The sequence below is a fragment of the Podarcis melisellensis genome, assembly GCF_964234715.1.
Source record: "Podarcis melisellensis genome assembly, chromosome: 12".
Taxonomy (NCBI): Eukaryota; Metazoa; Chordata; class Lepidosauria; order Squamata; family Lacertidae; genus Podarcis; species Podarcis melisellensis.
The window spans coordinates 24,759,916-24,774,083 of record NC_138544.1 but is presented as its reverse complement, the minus strand read 5'-3'; the positions used below and the strand labels follow the sequence as shown (position 1 = coordinate 24,774,083).

Below are 14,168 nucleotides of genomic sequence, written 5' to 3'. Positions count from 1 at the left end.
ACCCTGCTCTCCCAAGTGTAGTGCTAATTTGCACGGGGCAAGTCGCCAAGGCACAGTGGAGAGAGGCCATTCTTCACAGCCCTTCATGTCCTTTTCTGATTTTTTTATGCTGCCGTCACTTTTCCATTCTGCTGTCACTGAGCACCGGCATTTCTTAGCCCAGTTCATTTGCTTTCTGCGGTATAATCATATGCAATGAAGATATGCATGGCCAACATTTAAACAGGCTGCAGATCAATTAGTGGTCTTAAGTTTATCTGATTTTTATCAAAGAAGACAGAGCTGTGGGTCGATTGTCAGAGCCTGTGTCAAGATGACCTTTTCAGAGACGTCTACATTGCTGGTCCCCTGGGCAACTTGTTGTCCCCTGTTAGTCTCTGAATGACAGAAGTCTGTTCTGCTCAAGCACAAAGTATACACAGATGTCTATATTACATTCTTATAGGTTTGACAGGAACTGCATGTTGTATCTATAAACTGTCCTTTAGCAGTGACACTTCCTCAATGATGATAAGCTAATTTATGCAGCTAAATCTCCTTTGTGAAGAAATGAAAGCTAATTGAGTCATTACAAAGTAATTCAGGAAGGAATACCTTGTATAAATTGGCTTACTTTATAAATCCTTCTCAAGCGATTTTCATGCATCCTAAATGGTGCTATTCAGATTCCGCCGCCCCCCACCTTTCTCCTGCCATAAGAAATCAGTTAAACTTTCAGAAACTTCAAGGCTTTTATCTGTGCCGAGGGCTGGGATGGGCGAGAGGCAAACACCGAAAAGTAAATGTAAAGCAATGGAGGCAAAACACAGGCTGGGAATCCAAAAGTTACCTGAAGGATTGCTAAGGTTGTCTTGGCTCGGTTTCCTTGACTCTTCAGCCTTCACTGGCACTTTGGCCGGTGCTTCTTCTTCTTCTGCAGACACAAGCAATACGTTGAACAAACATGTTAGTCTACAGGAATTATAGCCCACGACAGTTTAGAAAATACAGAGTGTGGCTGAGGCGGCATAAATTTTGTCTGTCAAGGAGGCCACAAAGTCAGCACACACAGCAGGGTTGAAATACGGTCATGCACTTGGATGTCCCTCTTAAAAACAAACACCCCAGTTTTGAACTAGAAATATAACTCGTGTGCCTTTAGATCCAATCCTTCTCCTCCGAAGCAAAGAGAAGGCGGCTTGAAGCGCCATTATCACTGGTTGGTTTCTCTAGTTCCAATGCTGACACAGGTTTTTGATGTAATGAAGTTCCCCACAAGGCGATATTTCTCACATCGTTTTCACAACGCCACCATATTGCTGTTAAGTTCGCCTTCATACAGTGAAAGCTAGTAGCTTATCAAGGCCAAGCCATTTTCCCACCAGAAGCAGAGCTCACATTGCACCCTCTGCACTGAGGGAAACCAGTTCAGTGGACCAATTCAGACACTCATTCCTGACCCTTCTCCATTCCCCACACTGCCACGGCCCCATTGTGCTCCCTGAAGGAAGTTGTTATATGGCAGGGCCTATCCCGCATCAAGGAGACAGGCTTGAAAATCACAGTTCTCCCTGATAAAATCTAAGGTATCATATGCAACAAGGTTCACCACATAAAGAGTATGCAATTAAGTCAACAAGAGCTAACATTTTCATTTCAAAAGGGAAAGCCTAAAAGCTTAATGGGCTCTAAGAAAACAAAAAACAAAGCAAAAGCGGTTGAAACTAATTTACTCTTTTTTGTGCCACTGATTCATACATTGTCAAAGAAATTTAGCTGCTGCTAAACTATGGCCACATTCACACCTTTTTAAGCATTTTAGTCTATTTAACACAGCCCGATTGATTAAACATAACCACAGCAGAAATCCTAGAACTCAGAAAACAAAGCAGCAAGTATTCTGACCAAATAATAATAATTATAATAATAATTTATTATTTCTACCCTGCCCATCCAGCTGGGTCTCCCCAGCCACTCTGGGCAGCTTCCAACAGGTTAAAAATACATTAAAACATCAGTTATTAAAAACTTCCCTAAACATGGCTGCATCTTTACACCAAGCCTGAAACTCAATAAGGAAGGAGCCAACCATACCTTTAGGATGGTTTTGGCCAATGTGGTCCCCAGATGATGTTGTTGAACTCCAGCTCCCATCAGCCACAGCCAATATGGCCAATGCTCAAGGAAAAAGGAAGTGGTAGTCCAACAAAATCTGGGGACACCATGGCTGCTCTTGCATAAGCCTCAGCCTGGCATCCCAGGAGCAGTGTGCACATACCACACCACATACCTAATGCTTCAGGGGTAAGAAGACCCCATCGTTCAGAAGTACCCCAATTACTTCAGATCACAAGGTTGCTTTAACTATCACTACAACCTCTGCACCCAGATTCATTTTGTTGAACCCTACGTACCCAACCACAGTTACCAGACACTGTCTCATGACACAACCCTACTCCTGGATTAACAGAGGATTAAAAAAAAAAAGTAAATTGGGTGACAGCATGTTGTTGACTTCTCATTTCAAACTGATGAATAGAGATTTTTAGCAGCCATGAGAACACTCATGTATTTAGACATGTTTCACACTTGTCAAATGCATGCAAGGCAGAGTACCAGTTCATAATACCTGCTCCACAACACCCCAAGAAGAAGAAGAAGAAGAAGAAGAAGAAGAAGAAGAAGAAGAAGAGGAGGAGGAGGAGTTTAGATTTGATATCCCGCTTTATCACTACCTGAAGGAGTCTCAAAGCAGCTAACATTCTCCTTTCCCTTCCTCCCCCACAACAGTGGGGCTGAGAGACTTCAAAGAAGTGTGACCAGCACAAGGTCACCCAGCAGCTGTATGTGGAGGAGCGGAGACGCGAACCCGGTTCCCCAGATTACGAATCTACCGCTCTTAACCACTACACCACACTGGCTCTCAAGAGGCTGGTTATGTGCTGCTTACCCACAGAAAGCAGCAATTGTAGTTTGGATGTTAAGGGCACAGATTACTCAACATAGCAGCTTTGTAGATCTCAATTCCACTATCCAGACAGATTTTATGTTGGTACAAGACTCCACAAGAAAGCCGGAATGGGTAGATTTGTTATGGAAACCATATTTAGACTGATATAGCACATTCAAGGTTCAGCTGGGGCCAATATGTTGTCCTGGGATTTGGAAATAAACCCACTTGCAATTGCCGTTCGGCCACAAAGCTCACCAGGTGGCCAAGGGCCAGAGAACAACTAGATAAGGATTTTGTACAGATAAAATCACATCACTTCATACAAGGGAAAGTGCTAGGGGAATGCTGACGAGTGGATACAGTTTCCTTTTACCACACATTTTAGAAGGCTAAGTAAGAACACAAAGACAAGAAAAGAAATGTCTTTCTATATACTGTTAGGGGCACCAGGAGGCACTCTCATCCTATGGCTTATCTCTCCTTTCCACTGGGTATCACTGTTCCTAATTATGTTACACTGCATAAGCATCTGTTAATATGCAGCACACTGGAGGGAAACGGCTTTTCCTAATAAACCCTATAAAACTATTCTACTGCAGTATCAAGGCCAACAGTTCTCACCAGCTTTAAGTTTCTCCAGAACTGGAGAGGGTAAAAACTTTTACAATATTTGAATTTAACTAAGGAGACTAGTGTTTAAAAAATGCTGATCTAGCCCTCTCTTCCACTGCCCCAATTCACCCTAAGTAGTAGTAGTAGTAGTAGTAGCAATAATAATAATAATAATAATAATAATAATAATAATAATAATAATAATAATAATAATAATTTATTATTTATACCCTGCCCATCTGGCTGAGTTTCCCCAGCCACTCTGGGCGGCTTCCAATCGAGTGTTAAAAATAATACAGCATTAAATATTTAAAACTTCCCTAAACAGGGCTGCCTTCAGATGTCTTTTAAAGATAAGATAGCTACTTATTTCCTTCACATCTGAAGGGAGGGTGTTCCACAGGACGGGCGCCACTACCGAGAAGGCCCTCTGCCTAGTTCTCTGTAACCTCACTTCTCACTGTGAGGGAACCGCCAGAAGGTCCTCGGAGCTGGACCTCAGTGTCTGGGCTGAACGATGGGGGTGGAGACGCTCCTTCAGGTATACTGGGCCAAGGCCATTTAGGGCTTTAAAGGTCAGCACCAACACTTTGAATTGTGCCCGGAAACGTACTGGGAGCCAATGCTCTCAGGACCAGTGTTATGTGGTCCCGGTGGCCACTCCCAGTCACCAGTCTAGCTGCCGCATTCTGGATTAATTGCAGTTTCCAGGTCACCTTCAAAGGTAGTCCCATGTAGAGCGCATTGCAGTAGTCCAAGCGGGAGATAACTAGAGCATGCACCACTTTGGCAAGACAGTCCACAGGCAGGTAGGGTCTCAGCCTGCGTACCAGCAACTTTTAAACAAATTAGTGCAGATTTCTCAGATGTTAGATTCCAACTTGCCTCATCCCTGCCAGAATGGTCAAAAATCAGGGATGATATGAGCTCAACATCCTGTGGAGGTCCCCCTCCCTGACATAGATGGTGATTTTCAGATCAACACAAGGAACTGTAGATGACTACATAAAGGACAATAGGTCTCTTCCTATCTTACGAGAAAAAATATATGATCTAAATTTTGATAGAGGCCAGCAGATCATGGACTATGTTGCTTTTTTCATCAGATGCATGAAGCCCATCTTCCTGGGTACAGTACTGTAGTTATAAACAGGGGAGCAAAACTACCATGAAAGACAAGTAGAAATATCTTGTGACTATGGATGGAGAAAGAATTTGTTTGGTCCACTTTTTGCAATAGACCAAACCCAATCTCAAACTCCAGAATTTGCTTGCAGATTGGAATGTAGCTCCCAGCTGGATTGCAGACTTTTCCAGATTTTGCAATGCATTTTTGGCAACCCAAACAGGTGTTTTATTTATTTAGTGCATAAACTGTATATACCACTTGGCTGTAGAAAAGAACTCAGAGTGGTATACAAGATGCTTATTTTACTGGTGAATGTGCTGAGAAGCATGTATTTCATGCAAAAGGTGTGCACAAAATGCATATAATGGAACTGAATGACTGGAATGCTACGAATACAGTTAACTGAAATAAAAAGCAAAAATCATATCAGGTAGTTGTTGTTTTGTTAATGTCCCAAGTTAGCTTCCTAGAGCGTACTTCTGTCACGAGATCAGTTATGCCCAAGATAAAGATGTATTTGAAGTAAGCAATTCAGTTTAGATTCCCGTCAAAAGCTCTAGAATTCATTACTAAGATACCTCCATTAGCCCTTATTAATAACATGGCTAATCATAAACAAGCACTGTATTGTGCTATGCTAGCTAAGAGACACCATGTCATTGCACAATATTAATTAATACCTTAGATAACAACAGTTTGTGGGTTAATATATTCTACTCAATACTTTTATCAACAGTAAACACAAACAGCTGAGCTATGCAGTAAAATCCATCAAGCAACACAGATGGTTATAAGGTTTTCATTATGTGGTTTCCATAGCAATCATCTTGCAAATCTGGAAGATCCTTGCAAATAAGCAGCTTGTATTTACATGCCTTTCAGCCGCACTGTGGAAGTCTTCAACACACAGAGTTGCTATTCCAATCGCATTAGAAGGGTCATTGGGATAAATTTTGATCAGCCACTACTACTGCTGATTTTTAAGACAATTTGCCTTTGTAAGAAAAATGCATTGGTCAATAATTTCATGCCTGTAGTGTATAAAGGTGTATTTTTATTTTTATTTTTATTTGAAAGCTTAGTGTCATCTCAGCCACTTTAATAAGTACACAATTTTTTGTTTCAAAACTGATCATACTAGAGAAGGGAGAGCCTTCTCGGGAGTGGCACCCCAGCTTTGGAACTCCCTCCGCTCTGAGATACAGCTGGCACAGATGTTGCTGAGTTAAAGATCTAGTCATTTGTCCAGATTCTGCTTTGCTGGAGCTCTGGGAAGGGCCTGAGAACAGAAGAGTGACCAAGACTGCCTCTCTCGTGTCCTCATTGAACAAACTGTTTGCATGGGCAACACTTCCAAGAGCCCGTCCTTCCTCAGCTAACTGCAAAGACTTCTGGGGGTGGGGTGGGGGGAAAGCAGACAGGTGCTACGTTGGTAAATAAGTACAAAACCTTCTGAATTACATGAAAGGTGATACAGCAGGACACACCTAAATCTATTTTATGTCAGGTCCAATGCAACAGCAGCTATTTCATAGCGGCAGTTAAAAATATTGTGCTTGTTTACTCTCAAGTTGTAATTTTCTGGATGGCTGTTATGACAAAAGGCTATTGGAAAAGTGCTTTTGCTCGTCCTGTAAAAGAGTCATAGAGGATATTATCATCACCGTATCAGTAGCTTTTTACAAAAAATAGTCAAAGCAACTAAACAGGATAAAATACTACAGATAAAAGCAAAAAACAGAATATTTAAAGCAATGAATAATGCAAAGTAACTAAAATGCTCATCCAATAACATAATAACGAGGAGAAATCCAACTCACCCCACTAAAACATTAGTACCACCATAGAGGCCATATTAGTTAGCCAAGGCCTAAATGAATAGAAATTTCTTCGTCTGGTGCTTAAAAACCCAGCCTGTTTTCCTCAGGAGAGCATTCTACATTGTTCATTACATCAATGTCCTTTTTATAAACATCCTCATAACAAATATTTCTCACACCTACCGAGTTTCTGTATTTTTTGCTATTTGACCATGAAAACTATGTTACTTTGCAATTATACCTCATTTGCATTGGCAGACAGTTTATGAAAGGACTAAATTTGTGGTTCAAATCCCAATGCTCTTGATGTTATGTTATGGCTAAACAAATACAAACTATTGCCCACAAGAAAGCCAGGGTCTCCTCATCCTTCCCTAATTTCCGAGGTAATAAAATACTTCCCCAGTATTTCAGACATTGATTTCCCCTCTAAGGAAAGTTAAATCACATATACAAATATGTAACATTAAACCGCCATTTAGAATTAAGTTTCATTGCCACTCTTGTTTTGTGGATAAATTAACAAAAATTTAATCCTGTTAGTGTAAATAGATTTGAGAATCCACTTAGTTACGTGTGTGTGTGTGTGTGTGTGTGTATCTACACAAACATTATCTAAACATCTACACAACATTTTTTTGGTGTGTTCAGATTTAAGTGGGATTATTTCTAGGCTTGCATACTCTAACTGTTCAGAAACCAATGGTTTTATTTTGTGTACCTAAGTAAAAGGGACATTACATCTTATCATCTTGTTTTAAAAAGGCCCTGAACGTGTTAAGAGATATAAATCTAGAGACACACACACACACACACACACACACACACACACTTATGGTTCTCTGTCTCTTTCATTTCCAAGGGGTAAAGAGGACGAGTGTGTGGCAAAACGTAGGAGGCTCAGGAAGCACTAAACTTCAGAGTGACTGCCACAGCTCTCTGTGGGTGGCCAGAGATCTGCAACATTTCCAGGGACAACTTAGACCATCAGCAGGCATGGTTAGTCTCAACTCCTGCTGGCTTCGCAGGGTGGCACATCTTTTGAAAAAGCAATCAGCGGGGCTTTGAATAAAGCATTTCCTGGCACTTCCTGAAATGATTCCCCCCTGCAAGACAATAATTTGGTCCAACATAAGGAAACCAGAGTTAATTAAACAAAGTCAAGAATAAGGTGACTGCTGAGAGAGGTCAGATGGGGTGGGTGGGTTGGATTAAAATAAGGGAAAAAATAAAGAAGAGGAAACCTGCCATGTAGTAATTATTTACCCATGAAACAGCTTTACGTAAAATGCCTTTGTTCAGTTCTTCTATGTTGTATACACTTGAAGAAAGAAAGCACCCATAAAATTAAGTCAAACACCTGTTCTTTGAGCACACTTCCCCACTCCTCGTTTAATGCAAAAAAAAAAAAAATCGGAGAAGCAAATTCATGAAAAATGAAGTTAGTCTTGACCTTACTACTTTCAGAAGACATCTCAGCATTTGCAGCAGCTTTTAAGAAATCTTGTAGACCTCATTATTTTATGCTGAACATCTCAGAGTTAAAGTGAACACTCATGTGAAAAATGTGAACTAAGCCAAAGAAAAAACACATTGAAGTCCCTTTGGTTCCGATGATACAGAGAGGGAAGCACCATTTTTGAACTTCCTTATTAAAATCAAAAGTAAAATCATGTTAATAGCTTATATTTGTTTGGCTTATATTGTTTGGCTCATGCCAAACAATTACAGTGGTACCTTGGTTTACGAACTTAATCCATTCTTAAACCAAAGTGTTCTTAAACCAAGGTGTGCTTTCCTATAGCTGCGTGGGACTCAACTTACAAATGAAACACACTCAACATGTTCTACTTCCAAGGCAAAGGTCACAAACCAAAACACCTACTTCCGTGTTTGAAGCATTCTTAATCCAAGTCATTCATAAACTAAGCTGTTCTTAAACCAAGGTACCACTGTAGTCTGTAGCAGTCTGTTGCAGCAAGCAACAAATTCTTGTGGCACCTTAAAGTCTTACCTAATTTATTGTGGCATTAGTCTAAAGCAGCAGGAGGAAGATGTACGCCCACACAAAATGGAAAAGAGTTGCCTCTGTTATTGTTGGTGTGGACAACAAAATACATTCTGAGGTAAACAGGGAAGTTAGATGAGAGAATATATACTTATTGAAGCATACTGACAATTGGAAAGACCTGAGGCAACAGGTCTTTGCCTTGACTCTTTTTGAGCATCCTTATCAACACCTTCTGCTAGAGACAGACCAGCAATACTGAGATGAATAAAGAATGGCTCCTGACTGAGTTCTAGAAAGACCACACATGGAAACAGATCAAGACACAAAGAACTGGAGATACCACAAGTAACACCGGGGACTCTCTGCTAACATGCACACAAATCCTAATCTAAACACTTCCTAAATCAATAGGGACCATAAACGCTTAACTTCAGAGGGCTGTGGAACCGCCTGAATGGCAAAAGGCAATTAAGCAGATCTCTGAATCATTGTTAAAACAAGTTATAAAATGCCTGCATGTAATGGTTGATTCTAGTATTATGGATACTTTTAGACACTTTTTAAAAGCACACGATGCTTAGTTGTAGTACAGGTTGGGTTTTGATTTGACCTTTATAGTGCCCTCTTGAGATAACTCCCTCTAACTTATTAGCTTCATCAGCTAAAGGTCATGAACACAGGGGTGATTATATGCACACAATTATAAGGGAGAATGTGGCGTAACAGCTTGTAACGAAACCTTAAAAGCAAACTTCTTTTTACGCATTATGGAGATTTAAACAGAGTTTTTCACAGGAATAAATAACATCACGTACAACCAAATCTCCACCAGGACCTACTTGGTCAAAGACTTGCACAGGCTTTGCTCAGTTCAGATTGTGGCGATAATAGATAAGATTGGCCATTCCACAAGGTGAACACACACAACATTTTCCTAAGCAGATTCCCTAAGCGCTTAGTGTGTTTGGGCAATGTTTTGTTCTTGCTGATATTTCCCACTTAGATCAGTTATCTGAGTTGCAAATACACTGAGCAACCAAAAAGTCATTTTCATACATGCTTGGTCAGTCTCCGGCTGCAAACACACTTCACATTTAAAGCACATCCCATGAAGAAAAACAAAGAATCATGGGTACTGTAGCATGTTACGGGTGTTGGGAGTTGTAGCTCTGTAAACTAGAGTTCCCAGATTGTTTGGGGGGGGGGGTTGCAAAAAAAAAAAAAGTTCAGCCAAGAAGCTGCCTTATTCATATATTGCATTAGAGAAAATTCCAGTTCTGCCATCCAATCTGAACAGAGGTTCCTGTATCATGATTTCACCTTTATAGATTCCATTACAGGGTCAGTATTCAGAGAACTGCAAAAACTAATTCTGCAAGTCTAAAGGGAGCTCTTGCACTCGTTTCCTTCCAACTGCAGCTCTGCCTCCTGTAGTCAGTGCCACATGGCAAATCGCTCTGGAAGCTGACGCAACACTCTCAAGCAGTTTGTGACATGGCATAGAGATGGGCAATTCAGTCTTGTTGTTTTAACACTCGTTGATCCAGTGCAAACACCTTTGGTGAGCCTAAGCAGGTCTTTGGATACTAGCCCAGGATATGCAAGCACAGCGGAGTCATTCTCCTTCTTGCTTCCTAGAATGCCTCCAGCTCATATTCCATATACCATTGGCTCCCAGTGCTTGGCATTTCAGCCAAATCTATATGGCATGATCAAAACTGGCAGTCACGATTGCTAGATGCGATGCCAAGCATTCCTTCTTGGGACTCAGTCCATTCACAAATCAGAAATGCAAACAGCATACGGTCATATATGTGCCAGGCCTCTGCATTTGTTAGGATCATGGCGAGAGGAACCATTGATTTTTCATACAGATAGATGAATTCCCTACTGGATGCCTGCCAAACCGCAAACTATAAAGAGTCTGCCATCTCAGTAATGTTTTGCCTCAACTCTAAACTAACTTTGGCCCAACTTCTCAAACATCTGTTTCCCTTGATGCTTGGCATTTGCAATCCACACTCCTAATGTGTAGACGAAGTGCCTGCAAATGTGGACTTCTGTGTGCACTTTACAGCAAGGCAGAGAGTATAAATAAATGAGAAGGTTCTGTGGGTGGTGGGACTCCACACACACACACACACACACACACTGCAGCCCTTGTACCTGCAAGTAATCAGTGTGTTGGCACAAACAGATTGGCACCTGTCCAAAATGGCTTACCATTTAAAATAGCGGACATCAAGCAGGTGGAAACCGTAAGGCAAAAGGAGGAACAAAATGGCTCTTATTAATTTTAACTGCTCCTCTCACAAACAGCTACTCCCAAAGATTTATGACCAGTGATTTTTCACATGTTTAGAATCACCTGGGTCAAGCCCATATGTTTTGATTTTTAAAGTGTTTTGAAACCCTGACAGAAGACGGCATTCTACATTGGACCTGCAAAGAACACAAGACACTGGAAGTCAAAACCCCTTTTAACTGAAATGCATTCTACAGGTTCAAAACAAAACGGCATGGATCCATAAAGAAACATGACGTATAAAATGTGGTTCAAAATGTTAGGGTTAACTCCTTGACCGCTGGGTGTCATTCACACATGGCAACACAAAGCAAAGCACAAAAAGTCCTGCTTCACTATAAACTGAAAACAAAATTATTCACCCCTGTGTGTTTTGTGTCTCCACATCATACCCTATATATAGATTTGCAGCAATTTAGAAATGTTTGCTCACCAAGTAGTTCAACAGATTTACATTACGAACTATAAGCTTCATGCTAAAATATAGCTAATGAATGACAAGGGTAAATAGTTTTCATAAATAAATGGCCAAGCATGTGCACACACGTACACACAAAAGCCTGCAATAAAAAGTTGCCCTACTTTAAGAACAATTCGTCATACACAATATTCTGTGCCTTAAGCATAATATTAGCAGAATGAAGCAGAAACTAATCATGTCATGTGACATCTCCCATGCATATCTATCGGGAGGTAGGAATCTTGATTTAAGAGTCATTCATGAAAACTAAATATCTCTAATTGTGACAAATGTGACTTGGCAACACAGATAGCACCAGAATGAGCCACTGTACCTCCTACTTTGTGAATAATTTGTGGGTTTAGAACACTGAATTTTGTTTCCGGTTCTTTGGGTAGATTCCTTTCTGAATTCAGGGGAGAGAGGGGGAGAGAGAAACCCAAAGCAAGTTGTTTCAGTGTGACTTACTACAGCAAAGGAAACACAATGCAGTTTTTTGGAATGGTTCCACAGGAAAGGTCTGGTTCCCAGATGTTTCTCTCCTAGCCGCTTTAGCCATTTTAAGTAACTAATGTTTATGCATTCCCTGCATAGACAGCACAGGGACCAGAGATTCAACCAGAGATATCATTTGCCATACTTTCATTCAGTGTCAATATAATTAGACACCACTGCCATTTTCTGCCTGCTTGAAATTGGCATCACCACGTCCTTAGCTTGTTCCCCCCTCCCCCATCTGTACTAAAAGAGTCCAGTTTATAAACTAGCTAAAAGTTGACTCATACAACAGAAGCAAAAAGTAAGAATACATAATAGACAGCAAAAGAGCTGTTGGCCAGCACTCGACAATAATTTCAGTCTAAATTCTTCTGCAACCCAGTCTTGTGATCCCCATCTGAACCCACATACCAAGAACATATGCTTGCACTATACCATCCCAGTTGTGGAGGCAAGACACATATCCACAGAAAAGGGGTATATTTTCTTTCTCTTACAGCACAAGTTCAGATATCTTCCAAGTGGCTGCTGCCACTTTAAAACACTTTGTGGTGGAGCAAAAATTGCACTGCTGTGTTATTAGGTAGCGGCTATTCCCCTTCAGACTATTTCCAGCACTTGAAAAGCCATTAGCTTAATCTAACCCTTTTTGTGTTTACTATCCCCTAGAAAGGCACTTAGCAATTTCCTTCCCAGCAGATCCCTTAAGCTGCCTCCCCTCCATAGACATACAAAAGGAAAAAACCTGAAGCAGAGAGCTTCTAAAATATCAGGTGTACATTCTCATTCCTCCATGCATGCATACTGAAAGACAAGGCAAGTGGTGATGCCGCTATCCGCAGAGAGCTCAACAACAGAGGTGGACTGTGGTGGTTTTAAGGCTTCGGGTATGGCAGTGTTGAGTATGCTAATCTAGATGGGCCCATGGTCTGATTCAGTACAGGGCGGTATCCTATCTTAATCATTTATTAATTTTATGCATCACCCTTCCGTCCCATGGACCCCAGGGCTTAGTATTATGGCTTCGGGAACACTCTGTGGGGCTAGCTTGTTCGGCGGCAGCTCTGTTCAAGGTGCTCTTTCATGTGCCTCCTGTCACTCATATTTGTCACCTTCTGCACTCCAGTGTTTTGTTTAGGCAAGGTGCTAAACGTACCCATGCAACGGATCGCCAATGTGGGTTTTCTCATTGGTTTAAAGCAAGAGTGGGGCAACTTTTTGGCTCCATGGGCCACATCATGAGCAGGATTGGCCTCACAGGCCAAATCTGACAGGTCAGCAGGGTTGCCCACCTGCCAAAATCCCCTCTGCAGCTTTGCAAAGTGACCTTTGAGCCAGCCTCAATCCCCTTTAAAGGGAGGCTGGTTCAAAGAGCATTTTGCTCGGTTTCTCCTTTAAATGGGTGAGAAGCAGAATGGGTGCACCCCACCCACTTAAAGGAAAAGAGATTAAATTCTGCTGCCTAGGCTGTGCAAAAGTCTGATATTCTGGAGCACTAATGTTCAAGTTTAAGACTGTTTTGTTGCATTGCTTCTTAATCACAAGACAGCTTTGCTTGCATATGGAGAAATATTCTATTTTGGGCACATAGTGTGCCAAAGCTATTCATGAATAAACAAAGTGTTGTTAATGTGTAACATGAAGCCAGCTGTCAAAAATGTAGTCAACAGTGAAAAGGCTTCAATATAAGGAAAATTACTTTTGTCTCTCTAGAATGACAAGATTCTCCAACTTGGGATTCTCTCCCCCCCCCCTCAATAAAACAGCCAAATTCTGTCACACAGCATTCACTTCATATTGGTTTTACAAATCTATAGTGTCAAAAATGTTTTCGCGTTGGTCCATTCGAAGCAGTAAAAAGGATGACTGATCAGAACGAGTAATAAGCAATCTTATTTTAATAGGAAGCAAATGTGTGGGAATATAATGCTTGATCGTTTCTCTTTTTTTACAGTTCTTTCAAAAGTTGAACTGCATGCTTATGAAGAAAACTCTCTTATTATTGTGCAAGGAGATCGCTTTCAAAAATTACAGGAAATAAGTATTACCAAAATGCTTTAAAATGATAAAAAGATAAATGGTGTTAATTTGAACATTAAAATGCTCATCTGCAGACAAAAGCTGCTTATGCAGGGTTCTTCCCCCTAGCCATTCAGAGGTCATGCAGAATGGCCACGAGTAGCTCACCTTGTTGCTCCTCCCCATAGTGGTGTTGCTCTAGTTTCTGGTTGCTCTAGGAACAACACTGCTTTGGGGAAGGGCTGCTGCAACATCCTCCCACATGGCCTGGGGAGGTCAACTGAGCAGCACATGGCAGCTCCCATGCATCAATAAAAATGCAAATAGGGAGACCAGAATCCTGAAAAAGTTTCACACAACAACTGTGTATGCAGTGTTAAGT

The 14,168-nt window shown here is 41.1% G+C and overlaps 1 protein-coding gene across 1 annotated transcript in view; it reads right to left on the bottom strand.

The window, feature by feature from the left end:
* SKAP2 (src kinase associated phosphoprotein 2) overlaps nucleotides 1-14,168 on the bottom strand; it is a 102,649-nt gene that overhangs the window by 23,449 nt on the left and 65,032 nt on the right. Inside the window, exon 10 of the mRNA XM_081883415.1 lies at nucleotides 830-913. Coding sequence (XP_081739541.1) covers nucleotides 830-913 — 84 coding nt within the window. The remainder of the gene's footprint in view (nucleotides 1-829; nucleotides 914-14,168) is intronic.